The sequence below is a fragment of the Humulus lupulus genome, chromosome 8 (assembly GCF_963169125.1).
Source record: "Humulus lupulus chromosome 8, drHumLupu1.1, whole genome shotgun sequence".
Classification (NCBI taxonomy): Eukaryota; Viridiplantae; Streptophyta; class Magnoliopsida; order Rosales; family Cannabaceae; genus Humulus; species Humulus lupulus.
Window position 1 is genome coordinate 6,638,112 of NC_084800.1, and position 17,711 is coordinate 6,655,822.

Below are 17,711 nucleotides of genomic sequence, written 5' to 3' on the forward strand. Positions count from 1 at the left end.
ACAAGTTTAACTTATCCATTGAAAACTTTTATAATTTTTTTCTCTATATTTTAGGGAATGAACTATTTTAGCTCATGCATTGAGGTACCCATTCCAAAAAAAGAAGAAAAACACATAATCTTATGGCTTGAAGGGTAGCCACACCTAAGGGTACACCTCACCAAATTCACTATGGGTTCTCCGCTACCTGATTAATACTCGTCTCACACTCTTGCATTTCTTTTTATTTTATTTATTTTTTATTTTTAGGGAAAAACTCTTGGATTTCACAGAGAAAGAAAAAGTAGTTGTGATACATCTTTAACATTATTAGTTTATATATTTGGCTATTATCATTAATAGATGATAGATTTATAAATTGTAATAGATTTACAATCCTCTGATGATTATTATTTAATAAAATAAATTTAAGTAGTTAAAGAATAACTTAACACTTATAGCTAAAGCAAACAAATATTTGTTTAACAATAAAAATTAAAACTATTCAAACAACTTAATTTGTTTGATCTTTTAATTAAAAGTTTCCAAGTAGACCATGCATTTGTCAAAGTATACTATAGTAAAAAAAATTATCTGAACTTATATTTAAAGTACCCAAAGTGTCTATGCTGTTGATAATTTATTATAATCAAAACTATTTTTTATATATAATTTTTTCATTATTATCCTATTTTTTCTTGAAAAGAAACTCTTTTTTTTTTTTAAATCCCTCCCTATTTTTTTAAAGAGTTAATATAAAATGCTTTAATAAAAAGGCTTTATTATATTCATTTATTTATTGCATGGGTGTTTTGAGTTTATCAAAGCTGACTAAATTTATAATTAGGATTTGCTTTGTTAAATTTTGGAATGTTTTATTTATTTTGGACTTTTCAAAAACTAAAAATTAAAAGTGATATTTAGCCAAAATGTTAAACGTGTATACTAATAATTTAGTGGTAAAAGTATTGTTTGACCCAAGGAGAATGCACATTTCTTGCAAATTCTGAATTTGATTGAATGATAATGGCCACATAATAGCAACAAAAAAAAGTATAATTAACTTTTAATCAATAAATATATAATTAACCCAAGAACTATAACTTGATAACATGTTGTCTTGTATGATTATTATTTAAATGTGGCTTGTTATGTTACATTAAAGTCTAGGTGATCATCTGATTCAATTTAATTTTTTTATATTTAACCAATTCAATTCAATTAAAAGTTAGATGTTTGAAATTACCGTCTAATCCAATTCAATTATAATTAAATTAAATTGATTATTTTATCTTTGAATTTAAATTTTAGTATTAAAATAATTAACAAATGAAAAAAATACACAAAAGAAATCATACAAAAAAAACTAAACACTATTTAGCAATAATACTAGATTAAGTCTTTACAATTATTATATTAACTCGTTAAAATATTAAGTTTAAACACAACATTCAAATTTAAAACTAACAACTCAAAGCCAATAGCTAAATCACTTAAATAGTAACATAACATAAACATAACAACAACATTTAGAAAGTGCTAACATAGCACCCAAAAATAATAACAATTCAATTAAATATATTTATATAATACATAAATATATATTTTAATTATAATTGAATTGGATCAATTTTTACAGTCTCATCTGCTAAATAATCCAATCCTCCAATTATAATTGAATATCAAAATTGTTATAATTAGATTGATTCAGAATAATTGAATTAGTTTGGATCCAAAGCACCCAATAATCATTAAACACATTATTAGTTAAAGTGAACATTTTTTTCTAAGCTAACTAATTTGACCAAACAATGTTTCCTATAATTAATTAGTATTTAAACAGCGTGTCTTATTCATTCAACGACGGCTTATAAAATTACACTACATCATTAAGATTAATGTATAAAGAAAATGTCACAATATTTTATATTTTCCGAAAAGGAAAACTTCATAGTCATAATACCTTCTAAATAAGTAAATATTTGCTCATAGCACCCTTCAATTTTGATGAAACCTGTCCTTTGACAATGAAGCAACTCCTTGTATGTCAATATCTCCACGTCGACTGAATATCAGCCACATGTTTTCACTATTTTTAGGATTAAATTAAAAAAATTGTACAAAGTGTGAGAATTTTGTAATAACTAAAAACTTTGGACCCCTCCCACTACCTGGGCTTTTGTGTAATAATAACTAATAAGATTACCAGTTGTAGGATTTAAGTGTTAAAATTTAGACGGTAGGAACTTATATGTAAAATGGGTTAGATGAGGATGTTGCTGCAAACTACCCAATGTGTATATATATAGCTAAAGACGCCCACAATTACTTCGTACCTTGATCAAGCAAAGCAAAACCTTTGTTCTTCCTTGCTCATTTCCGATCTCTTTCCGCTCTCCAGGTGGAGAGAGAGAGAGGAGAGAGAAACACATAGAGTTGGAGAAAACCTCGGGAGCAGCCACCCTCAAGCCCAAATACTCTCTCTATATCTTTCTCATCTCTTTGTTCTCTTCTCTCCCGTTATTTTTCAAGCTCTCTCCGGTCATTTTAAGCAGAAGCAATCTACATACCTGTCACCATGATGTCTCTCAGCAGAACCAGTTTTTTGGTAATGTATACCGAACCCATTTCTCAGATCATCATTTCAAATTCATCTTTGGAAGAAAAAATGGATTTTTTCTCTATTATTTTTTGGGGTCAATTTCTCTCTCCCATTTTCCACTTTGTATCCATCGAAATTCCCAAAAGTTGAGAACTTTGGTTGAAATTCGAAGTGGGTGAACGAGATTTCCATCTGTAGATCTTCTCTTCCTCTTGTCTGTTTATTATTCTTTTTCTTTGGTTTGCAGCTGAGATAAAAATCTCTTAGTTTTATTTATTGATATATTTATCTATTTTGGGGTTAAGCAGAACAACTTGGGGGTTTCGGAGCTGTACAACCCTGTTTCTTCAAAGCAGAGAAGGTATGCAGCTTCTCTTAAAGTGGTTGCCACGGCCGGCCGAGCGGGTGATCGAAACGGAACCGTTGTGATGGAAAGTGTAGCGAAGGAAACGAGGGAAGCCTTGACTGTGGTTGAGGAGGAGCAAAAATCAGCTGTTGGCGGTGGGGTCGAAGACGTGTACGGTGCAGATTCCGGCACCGAGGATCAATACATCACCCCATGGAGCGTCTCAGTTGCTAGGTGTGACCAACTGTCATAGATGGTTTTCCTTTCTTGCTAATATTATCATCATTATTATTATTATTTTGTTTTTGTTTTTCAATAAACAAATTATTATCGGTGTTCTTATACTGATCAGATGATTTTCCATGATTATCTCATGTCCTTTTCCCCTTTTTAAAACGCCTCAATTTGTATTTTAGATTAAATAGTTCAATTATGTTATAATATATAATTGGTAAAACGTAGTGAGTTAATTCATTGGATTTTTATTAGAAAGGATATTTTATATATAATATAATAAGTGAAAATTAGATAAATTGAAAGATACACTTTGGAGAGAGTGACCTTTTGTTTTTGTTTTCTATCGGTTCTTTCAATTTGTCTTACTAAACTTGCATGATTTTTTTTTTTTCTCTTATATGTTTTATCTAAATGTTTCGTGATTGTGGTCCAGAAGTATTTGGTTCTTCATGATGTTTACACTTTTTCTGTAAGTTGTATCTGATGGTGCATATATCCTTGGAGAACAAAAGTTGATGCTTTTGTTGTTGTTAGATATAGTATGATATTCTATAGCAACACAACCCATGATTTTGTTTGTTTGTCAAGTTTTGGTTTTTTCTTATTGAATTAATTGTTTTTTAAACTTTTGGTTTGCAGTGGAAAAACTTTGCTGCGTGATCCACATCACAACAAAGGGCTTGCTTTCAATGATAAAGAGAGAGATGCTCACTACTTACGTGGTCTTCTTCCCCCAGCAATTGCTTCACAGAATCTTCAGGTTTTTTTCTACTCATATTTGTAATTTACGGCACTTTTTTTAAATTTCATTTGCATGGAATATTATATAAACTTATGCCTACTCTACTCACCAGGTGAAGAAAATGATGCACAACATTCGTCAATATCAATTGCCACTCCACAAGTATATGGCCATGATGGATCTTCAGGTAGCTATCTATATGCGCATTCTGATTATTTGAGCTCTAAATTTTGTTACGAATGATTCTCACTAAATTGATTTTTTTTTCTTCCTACATTTCAGGAGAGGAATCAAAAGTTGTTTTACAAAGTATTAATTGAAAACGTTGAGGAGTTGCTCCCAGTTGTCTATACTCCAACTGTTGGTGAAGCTTGTCAGAAATATGGAAGCATTTATATGCGTCCTCAGGGTCTTTACATTAGTTTGAAAGAGAAGTATGTTCTATCACCGCTTCTGTATAGTTCTGTATTACTGATTAATTCCAATAACCTCTTTCTGGTTATATTCATTACCTTAAAATTCCAGGCATGCTTTGCAAGTCTTCTGATAAAAAGTCTTATAAACATTTTCCTTTCTTTTCCTTGGTGATTAAGGGGAAAGATTCTTGAAGTATTGAGGAACTGGCCTGAGAAGAATATTCAAGTTATTGTTGTCACAGATGGGGAGCGGATTCTGGGGCTAGGGGATCTTGGCTGTCAGGTAACTTCTATGAATTTTTTATAAGATGCATTGTTTATAAGTCTTGCTTAAATGTTCTTGCGTTTCGTGTGTGAGATACTGAGAGTAAACTTTTGTATATTTGTCCTTTATCCCTTCTTTCGCTCTTTCTTACATGAGTTTTTGTTTCACACATGCATAGCTGTATTGATTTATGACAATGTATAATATGTACACAGGGAATGGGGATACCTGTTGGGAAACTCGCCTTGTATACAGCACTCGGAGGAGTTAGGCCATCAGCTGTGAGTTTCAACTTGATTCATTATGCCCTTGTCAAAAAGCTTAGTTATAAACTTCTTGTATCCCAAGAACAAAATGATATGTGTCTTTCATAATTTGACATTGCACCGGAATTGGATTATGGATTAAATTTTTGACAATGCAACTAATTTTCTGTATCATAATCGAATAAATGAAAAAATAAAAAGTATATATCCATATATTTGCTCAAATTTATTGTGGGACCGTTTGCTTGTTATTACCTGTTGAGAAGTTTCTATATTTTGTATGTTCAGTGCTTGCCTATAACAATTGACGTGGGTACAAACAATGAGGAGCTGTTGAATGATGAGTTCTACATAGGCCTCAGGCAAAAGAGAGCAACTGGACAGGTTATTACTTTCATGCTCAATTCAACTGGTGTTCAACTATGCCTTTGAAACTTTTTTTTCAGTCTTACTGATTTTAGTTTGCTTTCTCTTGTTCCACTTATAGGAATATGCTGAGCTTATGCACGAGTTCATGACTGCTGTCAAGCAGCTCTATGGGGAGAAAATTCTTATCCAGGTATTTGGTCACATACAAATACCAAATAGTTGCCTGGATTACATGACTTGACGTATATGACTATATGATTCCCGTGTTTTCTCTGTTTTCTTAATTAGTCTGACCTTTATTTTTCCTGTGTAGTTTGAAGATTTTGCGAACCACAATGCTTTTGATCTTCTTTCAAAATATGGAACAACTCACCTTGTTTTTAATGATGATATTCAGGTATGTACTGAATATTTTTTGTGGTGATGTATTTGGATTGGTTTCAAGAATCTCTGATATATTTTGTTAATTACTATATTCCAGGGAACAGCATCAGTGGTCCTTGCAGGGCTTATTGCATCTCAGAAAGTAGTTAAAGGAGCCTTATCTGACCACAAATATTTGTTCCTTGGTGCTGGAGAGGTGAGTCATTTTATTCATTCAATCTGCTTTCTTCTTTCCCAAATATAACGAGGAAGGTGTCACTGTAATATGTTCTGGATTTTGTAAAAGTTGGTGAATGAAAATATAAAAAAAAAAAAATCCTTCTATACAACTCATTTCTTATCTCTTGTATTTGGTGGTTACAGGCAGGCACTGGCATAGCAGAACTAATAGCCCTTGAGATCGCAAAGCAGGTTAACTGCTAATACTAAATATACGGAATTGTATTAGGAAAAAGCATTGAGGAACAAATTTTAAAAATTACATTTGTTTTATTGTGCAGACAAATACCCCAGTGGAAGAAGCCCGCAAGAAGATTTGGCTAGTGGACTCAAAGGTTGTAAACATGATGTTCTTCTTGCTGTCTGAACTTGATTATGATTCCCTTTCCATTTTTTTTCTCTTCATGTTTTGATAGTATTTCTTCCTGCAGGGATTGATTGTCAGTTCTCGCAGAGAATCACTTCAACATTTCAAGAAGCCATGGGCACATGAACATGAGCCGGTTAAAACACTTGTAGATGCCATTAATGTATGCAATCATTATCTCAATATGCATGCATATGTATAATAATACGTATAAATGTTCATTCAAACATTATAGTTTTCTTATTTATATGTTTAATTTTTTTTCAGGACATCAAACCAACAGTGTTGATTGGAACATCTGGAGTTGGAAAACAATTTACTAAGGAAGTGGTTGAGGCTATGGCCACCATCAATGAGGTATTTCGTCTTTGTGCTAAGTTACTCGAATAGTTAAACTTCTACAGTTGAGCAGTTCAACATTACAAGATTATATCCCAGAAGCTAAAGCTGACCCTTGTTTTCAACACCTACTTGCAGAAACCAATTATTTTCTCTCTATCCAACCCGACCTCACAGTCTGAATGTACAGCTGAGGAAGCCTATAATTGGAGTCAGGTAAAACATTACACTTTCAATGACCGCATAAGCGTTGTAGAACTTTCAATCCTTTGTAACGATGTCCAACTCATTTCATTTTATTCTTGCTTTGCTACTCCAGGGCCGTGCCATTTTTGCTAGTGGAAGCCCGTTCCCACCTGTTGAATACGAGGGAAAGGTTTTCGTGCCGGGTCAGGCTAACAACGCATACATCTTTCCTGGATTTGGCTTGGGTTTGTTAATGTCTGGCACCGTCCGTGTGCACGACGAGATGCTTCTGGCAGCTTGTAAGTGAACGAAAGATATTTATTCCATATTTTGTTCCATGAGAGCTCACTAATCATTTGCCTTTGTTTTTGGTTTTGTTGGAGCAGCGGAGGCTTTGGCTGCGCAGGTATCGCAGGAAAACTTTGACAAGGGAATGCTATACCCTCCGTTCGCAAACATCAGAAAGATTTCGGCTGAAATTGCTGCCAAAGTAGCCGCTAAAGCATATGAACTGGGTGAGTCTTTTGTTGCATTCTTTCCAAACTGGGCAAAAATTTATTTACAAACCTTTAAAAGCTAAAAGGGTTTTGTGTCGTGTGCTAAATTGTTTGTAGGTCTGGCCACTCGTCTTCCCCAGCCTAAAGATCTGGTCAAGTACGCCGAGAGCTGTATGTACTGCCCTTCATATAGAAGTTACCGATGAATTATCCTAGTAATTTAACATTTGTTGTATTTGAATCCACTAGGGTACTCCCCACAACCCACTATTGGACTAAATTAAATCTTAAATAAAAAAAAATGTCAATCTTATACATTTTTTAAGAATAGTTCGACTTTTTGTATATTTCTTGTATTACTTATTCTCTCTTTAGAAATCAGTCATATTATTATGGCCCCATTATATCTAATTATTCATTTCTTATTAGACAACAAACGTTTGTCATTTCATATAAAACACAAAAATTTCAATTTTCAAGACCATTAACAGTATGCAACAGAAGTATAATATTAGCACAACTCCCAACCGCAAACGCTTAAAATTAGTCGATATAGGCATAATATTAGCATTAATGATAGTTGTTGAAATAATTCACGGTGTCAGTTTTGATTAATTAAAATAAATCAAGAATTGAATGCCCCTTCAAATAAATAAATAAAAATCAAGAAATGAATGGAAAGAAGCATAATTTGCATCAACATCGTCAATAATCCAAGACTCAATTTCTGGCAGCTAAAAGTAAATGCCCTGTTAGCGCGTTAAAGCAGTAGAACCCAAGTTGTTTGACTCAAACCATACAGCATTAAATAGCAGCACAAGTAAGGGCAATTAAAAAGGTTGGAAGACAGGCGTGTCGTTTGGGCTATTAGGAAAACGAAATATATTGTGTCCTTTATGAATTTTTTTTTTCCGAGTCCTCTTCGAGGTCTGCGAAGTCAATATTTTGATGAAAAAATTACACAGTACTGTAAATTTAAAAATAAAAAATAAAAAATAAGGAATGTTACAAAAATACGAACAACATTATTCATAATATTTTAGTACTTTATCAGGATCATCTTTAGCTAATTTTTGTATGTCGATTGTTCTAAAATCTTATTGTATACGAGTTTTCCCCAATGATATTTGTCAAATATTGCCAAGTCGTCCGCTAGCTGTAGCCAATATGATTATATTGTCGAAGTGAGACTTATCATTATGAAAAACACACTAAGCATGTAGATAAAGCACAACTTCACTTTATCTTTCGTTATTTCCTCTTTTGGTATATTATTTAAGACACGGCGGGCTATATCCGTTATTTTTATCGACTCATTATTGAAGTACTTTTTCTTTAAAATGTCATTTGATTTAACCACTTCCAATTCTTCAAGTGTTGGTCTGTTACCAGTATCTAATCCAGATACTATTTGCAAATTCTTTTCCTCATAGGCTGTCCATTAATCAAAAACCATAGCTCATAATTTTTTTTGACAAGTTATACTCTTTAAAATTATTTGGTGTGATAAGCTCCCACAAAATTGTCCTTCAGTAGCGAGGTCCAACAAACAACCAAATTGAGCATATTTTCTAAAAACATTATTGTCATTGTTTGTTAGCCACGAATATATATTTTTAATCACACTCAACGGACTCTTGGAGGTAACTTTTGATTTTCTATGTTTATATTCATTCGTTATAACACGTGGCACACAAGGAAGATTTGTTGTGAAAAAAGTTATGGAAATTTGAAATATTTTGTAAAACAATGCAAACTAATGCAAACAATAAGTATAAACATTAAATTGAAAATTGAAAAAGGACCCTAAGACCTGAAGGGTCTCTGAATGTATTTTAAGGGTCATTAAAAGATTAGTACAAGCAATCTTGAGATCCAAGAGTTTTTCAGTATATTTTGAGGGTCTCTACAAAGATTGGTACATGAGACTTAGAATTTCTCAGTACATTTTAAGTATAAACATTAAATCGAAATTGGAAAAAGGACCCTAAGAACTCGAGGGTCTCTCAGTGTATTTTTAGGGTCTTTCAAAGATTGGTATAAGCAATTTTGAGCGACCCTTCGGTCTCTCAATGTATTTTGAGGGTCTCTACTAAGATTGATACACTCAACTCAGGGTCTCTCAGTGCATTTTAAAGGGTCTCTCAGTTCATTTTTTGGGTCTTTCAAAAGATTAGTACAAACAATCCTGAGAGTCCCTCTCCCATAGGTCTCTAAGTGTATTTTGAGGGTCTTTACTAAGATTGGTACACATGACTCGGTCTCTCAATGCATTTTAAGAGTCTCTACTATTTGTAATTAAATCTAACAACCCAAATAAACTTAAATTTTTTTGAAATTGTATATCAATAAACTCATAATGAAAAGCATTTTATTCAAAATTTCTTACTTGTTCATTTGGTGAAGACTAAGAAAATGTTGTTGAAGTCTCCATTGTTGATTTCTTTCAAAGTAGGTATATTGTTGAAGGTTCACTGCTCAAAAAATTAAAATAGTGAAGCAAGAGAGAAGAAAGAGAAGAGGAAATTGAGAATGGGAAGAAAGAGACTCAAGTCTTGAAAGAGACTACTCCATAGTTTTGTTTTTAATTTAGGCCTTTAGATATCCTCAGATACGGTAATCTCTTTCTTTTTAATTTTTTTTAAGTTTAAATTATTTAAAAATTTAGTATTATAAGTACCACATCAGCTTTGTTTTCAAAATTTATTAAAGAAAAAGTCATTATGCAAATTTCAGTTTGTTTTAGGTTATTCCTGCCAAATTCACTGTTGGAGGCCGTATGAATTGGACGAGTGATGTCAAGAGATACACATTTTGGGTTTATTTAAAGGGAATCTCATTTGGTACCATATGTATTTGCAAAGTATCATTTTAATATCATCTGTTTTTAATAATACTTATATAATATTCGTATTTTAAAATTATACATATTTGATACCTTAGACTCAGATTTAACTGATAAAATTTTGTCAATATGATCAAACTGTCATCAGTTATATGTAATTAAGTAATTAAATTTAAATTTGGAACTTACATAATTGACAGCAGTTTGATTAAATTGGTAAAAATTTATTAATTAAATTTAAGTTTAGGGTACCAAATATGTACGATTTTAAAATACAGGGTATCATATAAACATTATTAAAAACAGATAGGTAACAAAATGATACTTTGCAAAAACACACGGCATCCTTATTTAAATTATTAAGTTCACACATAGTTTTTTTTATTTCATTTTCATCTTTGTTGGAATTGTAATTATGATGACGAATCTCATTCAACAACATCTTGATGTTGCCAAGAACAATAACACATCAAAGAACGATAGCTGAAAATAAAAACCTCAAAGCAGAAGCGCACCACAGAGAAGAATTTACGAGGTTCGTTCTATAAGCAAGACAACCTCTCTATCTTCTCTCTCAACTGGATTCTTTTTCTTTCTGTAAACAAAGTACAAAAACTATCTCAAAATGCTCTCTAGAACATACCGAAGTGATCAAGCTCATTCATAAAGTTCAGGACAATATCTTAGTAACTGTCCCATGGAGAGGATCAAATCTTGAAAATCTTGATTTCAAGGTTCGGCACGTGTTGAGCTTCATACTCTCTTTTTCCTGTTGAGGCTGACAGGCACGGCCATGGTCAGGTTACCATCCTTCAAATCCATTTGGCAGAGAGCTACAGCTGCAGCGCCAAATGCTTCCACTGCAGCATTGATTCAGAAATGCCTCAAACCTTGATCTCCAAGCCATTTAACTTATTTCTATTGATATGTGGTGACTGAAACAACAGTCTTTATGCTTGTGTTTGGTTTTGATTTTGTAGGTGAGGGTTAAGCCTGGCATTGTTGAAGTGGAGCTTGATTTGTCCATGGATGTTGATTCCCAGAATTATGACCAAGACTGTGGTACCAGACTAAAGATGACAAAGCAGGTCTCTGATCATTTTACTTATTGATTCAGTTTCCTTGGAAAATTTTATTAAAGTTTTGTTGTCAAAACAGCAAGATTCAACCTATTACACAAACAAACTTCAAAGACACAATATCACAAACACCTTGCAAACCCAGAAACCAAAGACAAAATAATAAGAACATGAAAACTAAAGGAACACAAAAGATTATACTGGTTCGAAACAAGATTAGAATGAATCTTGAATCTACATCCAGTTTAGAAATACACCACAAGGCTCTTATTAAATCTGAGAATCACAGAGAAACAATACACCCTCAACAGTCAAGAAACTTTGCCTTTCTTCCTGTACAAAAACCAGTACTCAAACCCAAGTACCCCAGTACACCCAAGTACCCCAGTACACTCAAGTAACACTCTCTCACAGTTGTATCACTCTCAAATACAAAGATCTCTTTCTTGGTGTTTATCTCTCTAGCTACTCTGTTTTTCGTATATCCTCTTTCTCTCACTAAGGTCTGTATATATATATATATATTAACCAAAGGTAAGAGTCAGCCCCATATTGATCACGTGGCCTGCAGATGACTCAACTTGGTTGCAAGTTGATTTAGATGTAACCAATCAAGGAGTTACAGCTGTCAATAAACTAAAGGTTATATTGGAGGATTAATACAACAAATTCCACCTTAATCCTTCAATACTCATTTGCAGGACCTTGAGCCTTATGGTGATTTCTTGAGCTTATTATCCTTCTCCAACATTCAGTAAGCTTCTGCAATGATTAAGCTTACTAAATGATAAGGATTTAGTGCCTAAATCAACTGGATTATTTTCAGTTGGCACTTTCTCTAGCTCCAAAACCTTGTCTTCAATTTTCTCACGTATCCAATATAGACGTATATCTATATGTTTGCTTTTCTCGTGGTAGACTGGATTCTTGCAAAGATGGATTGAGGATTGGCTATCTGAGTAGATTGTCCCCTTTTTTTCTAGTAATTTCAACTCTTGTAAAATTCCTTGTAACCAAATGGCTTCCTTAAATGCCTCTGCTGTAGCCATAAATTCTGCCTCTGTTGTTGATAAAGCAACTACTTGTTGAAGCTGTGACTTCCAACAAATACAATTCTGGTTTAGCTGAAACACATAGGCTGTAGTTGACCTCCTGTTATCCTTGTTAGAAGCAAAGTCCGCATCTACATAACCATTTAGAACCATTTTCCCAGCTGCCTTCTTATAAATCAAACCAAACTTTGAAGTTCCTTTGAGATATCTCAGCAGCCATTTAAGAGCATTCCAATGCTCACTTCCAGGATTAGACATGTAACGACTTAGAACACTTAGAGTGTGGGCTATATCGGGCCTAGTACTCACCATTATGTACATCAAACATCCAACTGCAATAGCATATGGAACTGAATCCATTTCCTTTCTTTCTTGTTCACTTTTAGGACATTGGTCTGCAGAAAGATTAAAGTGTAAAGCTAATGGTACAGCAGTAACTTTAGCATTTTCCATGTTGAATTTCTTCACAACCTTGCTGATGTAGTTACTTTGGTGAATTTGTATTACTCCTTTATGCCTTTGTCTCAAGTCATAACATGATCTTGAGAACCCAATTTCTTGAACAAAATTGTTGAATCTTTTGTTCCATTGTCATGGTGACTGGTTCAATCCGTATAGAGACCTTTTCAACAAGCATACCTTCTTTGTTTCACTTGTTTCCACCTGAAATCCCGGTGGTTGCTCCATATAAATGACTTCTTCTAGGATTCCATTGAGGAAGGCCGTTTTGACATCGATTTGCTCAACCTCTAAGTCAAATTGTGCTGTTATTGCCAACATCATTCGAATAGTTTTATACTTGACTACTAGAGAAAAGACATCCACATAATCAATACCTTCCACCTGAGTAAATCCCTTAGCCACAAGTCATTTGACTTGTTCTCTAGGTGAGCTTCCTTCCTTGATTTTGAAAACCCATTTACAAGCAATTACTTTATGTTTTTCTGATCTATCTACCAACTCCCATGTCTTGTTTTTGAGCAAGGAACCCATCTCTTCTTGCATTGCTTCTTTCCATTCCTTACTGTATTTACTGGCCACAGCTTCTTCATAAGATGATGGCTCTTGAATCTCATCAGATTTTATTGCAGCAAGAGCATAAGCCATTAAATCAGCTTCTCCAAATTTAGTGGGCGGTTTGATAGTTCTTCGAAATCTGTCTCTAGCGAGTTGATATTCAGATAAATCTGGTTGTTGGTTGAACTCAGCTTGATCATCTCTTGAGCTTGAATCACTTTCAGATGTCGTTGGGCTAGTACTTTCTTTCAGCTCAATTTCAAACTTAGCCATATCTTCTTTGTCCACCTGTGAACCTGCACAATCAGAAACACTACCCTTCTCGACTTTCAAGTGAGGATATTTTAGTTCATTGAAAACAACATCTCTTGAAATAAGAATTTTTGGTTTGCCATTTTCAATTGTACATAGCCTATATCCTTTAGTTCCTAAAGGGTATCCCAAGAATATATATTTGATAGCTCTAGTGTCTAACTTATCTTTCTTTTGATGTGCAAAGGCTGCACAACCGAATATTCTTAAGTGTTTCAAATTAGGTGTTCTCCCTGTCCATTTTTCATATGGTGTTTTAAAACTTAAAATTCTATTTGGACTTCGGTTCACTAAGTAACATGCAGTGGCTAAGGCTTCACCCCAAAATGGCTTACTTAAACCCGAGCTTATTAAAAGACACCTTACTTTATTTAAAAGTGTTCTATTCATCCTTTCCGCAACCCCATTTTGTTGTGGAGTGTGAATCACAGTTCGATGCCTCTTAATACCATGCTCAATACAAAGTTTATCAAATTCTTTATTTATAAACTCTAAGCCATTATCAGTTTTTAATATTTTAATTTTTAGCCTTTTTTGGTTTTCTACTTCTTGTTTCCATTGTTTAAATTTATTTATACACTCATCTTTAGTCTTAAGTAAATGAACCCAAACACAACGACTAAAGTCATCTACAATAGATAAGAAGTAGTGATAACCTGAGTGTGTAGCCACTTTGTTGGAGCCCCAAAGATCAGCATGTATGTATTCGAGTGGCCTCTTTGAACAATGTGTTGCTGTAGCAAACTTGAGCCTATGATGTTTTCCTAGCACACAAGTGTCACAAAATGGTAGCTCACTGTTTTTAAGCTTTTCAATGACTCCTTGTCTATGTAGTTCATTGATTCCCTGCTCACTCATATGTCCCAAGCGTCTATGCCACAACTCCATTTCAGATTCTTGATGCTTTACCATTGACACTTCAGCTGCCTCCACTGTTTCTCCTTTGAGAACATAGAGACCATTAACCTTTTCTCCCTTCATTACAGTCATGGATCCTTTGGAAATCTTTAGCATTCCCATGTCAGCCTTATAGCAGTAGCCTTCATCCTCCAAAGTGCCAAAGGAGACCAAATTTCTTCTCAGCTCCGGAATGTGTCTGACATCATTGAGGATTCTCACAGTTCCATCAAAGGGTTTGATGGCAACCTTTCCGACGCCAATGACCCTGCAAGATTGATCATTACCCATTAGTACTGAACCACTATTTACCTTCTTATATTCAAAGAAACTCTCTTGGTTTGGGCACATAAGGCATGTGCATTCGGAGTCGAGAATCCATTCTTTTGTGGTTCTTCTGTCTGAAACCATCAAGAGATCTCCATCAGACGAAAAGTTGTCTGATTCCTCAGCCACTGAGGCTGCATCACGCCTCGAGTCTCCATCTTCTCTTATCTTCTTTTTGTATTCAAAACAGAACCTTTTCAAGTGCCCAGGCTTCCCACAAAAGTAGCACTTTCTTGATTCCTTGTTATATTTTCCTCTTGACTTGGATCTTGCAGGTGACTTGCTTTGTCTTCTCCAGTGATCCTTTTTGGAATTTCGACCTCTAGCAAAATAAGCCTCGTCTTTAGAATTTTCTTTCTCTTTCTCAAGTTCAAACTCTTTTGCCTTAAGAGCTCCAAGAACATCTTCTAGAGTAAGTGTGTCTCTTCCATATTTGATCACTGACTTGACTTCATGGTAAGCTTCAGGCAATGACCTTAAAAGGATTACAGCTTGGCTTTCTGCATCAACAGTATAATCAACATTAGCAAGACCAATTATTATTTGATTAAAAGAATCTAAATTAGCATCAAGAGATAAGGAAGGATTCATCTTGAATCCATAAAGTCTTTCAAGAAGATTGATTTTGTTAGTTAAGGAGGGTGTCATGTAGAGTTTTTCAAGCTTCTTCCACAAATCTCTAGCTGTCTTCTCGGACTGGACCTTCCTCCTCACATTATCAGACAAATACATGATAATGGTGTAATATGCTAGCTCTTCTTTCTCTTCTAATTCATCAGGCTTGTATTTTCCTTCAAGACCCTTCTTTTCTTCAAGCATTTTTGACAGTTTTTGATGCACTAAGATTCCCTTCAAACTTTCTCTCCACAAGCCAAAATCCCCACTGCCATTGAACTTCTCCAATTCAAATTTTGCCGAGGCTGTCATGGCTCCCTGTTTGTGTTGATGTGAATCTTGGTCCCTTAATTACTTTTGGATCAACAAACCTGGCTCTGAACTGTTTTGACAACAAGTTTAGAAGGTTCAAACACTTGACAAATTTGACCGTATGTGTTGTTTATGTTCTATTAGAATTATATTTGTTTAGTCAATGGTTCTACCGCTTCATAATTCTTTAGGTTCTATTTTGGTTCAATTTGTTTGTCTTTTGAAAGCTCATCAAATGTTATCATGAATTTCTTGGGTGTCCATCCACCACAAACAAAAAGTACCCTTTTAGTCTTACAAGTTTGTTCTCTTTGTAAAAACTTTGGTGTTATTCTCTCCTTGCGTACTGCTTGTGAAAAATATATTTGCATACAATTTTGTAACCGAATATTGTTTCATATTTTTTGTTTTCCTTTAGACTTTGTGTAGTTTATGGAAGACACCTCGAGCAACTGGCTACGCTGTTGAAGTTTTAATGGGTAATCAAATATGTATATCTTCGATCATGCCTTTTAGATATGGTTATATATGAATTTTCATGTTCGCTTATGACTTTACTACTGTGTAAACATACTTGTTTGTACGACCACACTTTTCATCACATAATGTTGGTTAATTTTATTTTAATAATCTAACGATTGTAATATATTCACTCATTTCTCTTCATCATGCAGTTACACCTCAATCCTATTCAAGCAGCCGCACAGCTTTGTCCATCACTGAATCATTTGAGTTCTGGTGGCTCTAAGAGGAAGGATAATGTTACAGGAGATGCCGAAGATAAAATTAAATTAGAAGAATCTAAACCTGTTGGTTCATCAAAGAAGCAGGTAATTAGAGCCTGTTTGACATTGTTTTCTGTTTTTTGTTTTCAAAATTGTGTTCTTAGAAATGAGAACAAAAAACTATTTTTGTAGTTTTCAAAAAACAAGAGGTGTTTGGTTAATGTTTTCTAAAAATAATTTTTTAGTTTTATTTTTTTAAAATCTTAAATAAAAAATTAACAAATAAAATATTTTAAAAGTTTGTAATAAATAATGAGAAAAAATAATTTGAAAGAAAAAATGATAAAAGATAAGAAGTGAGAAAGAAAGTAAGGAAAGAAAATTTGAGAACAACAGAAAACACATTTTTGTTGTTCTCAAAATTTTCTGTTTTTTGTAACTTTGTTTATAAAAATTGTTTTCTGAAAACAATACCAAACACCTCAACTTGTTTTCAAAAAACAGTTTTTTTAGTTAAGGTGACAAACACGCTCTTAGTTTTCCCATTTCAATTTCTAGTTGATTGTTGCCTTTTCTTTTTATGCATTCTTTTTTCTAATGCTTCAGTTACCTTCCCACTTATCCCTTTTCTTGGTGCAGATTAAGCAGGAGAATTCAATGGAGCAGAAAACTGCAACTGGGGAGGTATTAGTTGCTATTGATAATAAGTGGAATTTCATGTTCAGAACGAATGATTTAATTCTAGTGATCATTTTATTTAAGATACTTTCCCATCTCATCTTCAAATGCTTTCTTTTCATTCATTGAAACATTTTGCATGGTACTAATAACTGTTTAGAAGTACTCCTTGTACGGATCTTTAAATGTAATGTCCTCCTAATTCAGGACCGTTACACTATGTAGTTAAATAGTGCTTAACTCGCTAAACGAGTCATTTGAACTTAAAACGTGTAATTGAAACTAACCACAGGTTTAGGTACTAAAAATTTCAGTCAAAAATCAAACATTTCATTAAAAGAGTTTGAGTGCAATACATGGGATCCCAACAGAGTTTAAAATTGTTACAAACTAAAAATGAATACAAAAGCCGACCTAAGCATCAAAATTAGGGTCCAACCCTAGTTCCAACCAATACCATTGGCTGTGGCGGCCGAGCAGGCTGCATATGTATACCCTGCTCCTGAAGCTCTCCAACTCATGGTTGGTCCAACTTTTATTTTATTTTACCTGCACCATTTAGCACCCGTGAGCCAAGACTCAGCAAGAAAACATAACCCTACTCGTGCATGCAATCAATCAATCCAGATAAGTGACTA

At 33.8% G+C, this 17,711-nt stretch overlaps 1 protein-coding gene and 1 long non-coding RNA gene across 2 annotated transcripts; both read left to right on the forward strand.

Annotated features, from left to right (window-relative positions):
- Positions 1-2,300: 2,300 nt before the first annotated feature.
- Positions 2,301-7,625, forward strand: LOC133794360 (NADP-dependent malic enzyme). The gene is made up of 19 exons (XM_062231581.1): positions 2,301-2,587; positions 2,890-3,161; positions 3,804-3,924; positions 4,019-4,093; positions 4,189-4,340; positions 4,500-4,605; positions 4,803-4,868; positions 5,142-5,237; positions 5,341-5,412; positions 5,536-5,619; positions 5,704-5,802; positions 5,970-6,017; positions 6,107-6,160; positions 6,257-6,355; positions 6,460-6,549; positions 6,670-6,747; positions 6,851-7,016; positions 7,104-7,232; positions 7,332-7,625. The coding sequence occupies exons 1-19, from the start codon at positions 2,558-2,560 to the stop codon at positions 7,418-7,420; spliced, it is 1,926 nt and encodes a 641-aa protein (XP_062087565.1). The 5' UTR covers positions 2,301-2,557; the 3' UTR covers positions 7,421-7,625.
- A 3,382-nt stretch (positions 7,626-11,007) lies between these two features.
- Positions 11,008-17,272, forward strand: LOC133794361 (uncharacterized). Its single transcript, XR_009875191.1, has 4 exons — positions 11,008-11,147; positions 16,089-16,149; positions 16,345-16,500; positions 17,035-17,272. It is a non-coding gene; the product is annotated as an uncharacterized LOC133794361 (long non-coding RNA).
- Positions 17,273-17,711: the final 439 nt, after the last annotated feature.

Coding starts and splice junctions, on each gene's coding strand:
- LOC133794360 (XM_062231581.1), top strand. CDS start 2,558: ATGATGTCTCTCAGCAGAACCAGTTTTTTG. Junction 5,413..5,535: donor GGGAGAAAATTCTTATCCAG/GTATTTGGTCAC, acceptor TTTCCTGTGTAG/TTTGAAGATTTTGCGAACCA. Junction 6,161..6,256: donor TTTGGCTAGTGGACTCAAAG/GTTGTAAACATG, acceptor TTCTTCCTGCAG/GGATTGATTGTCAGTTCTCG.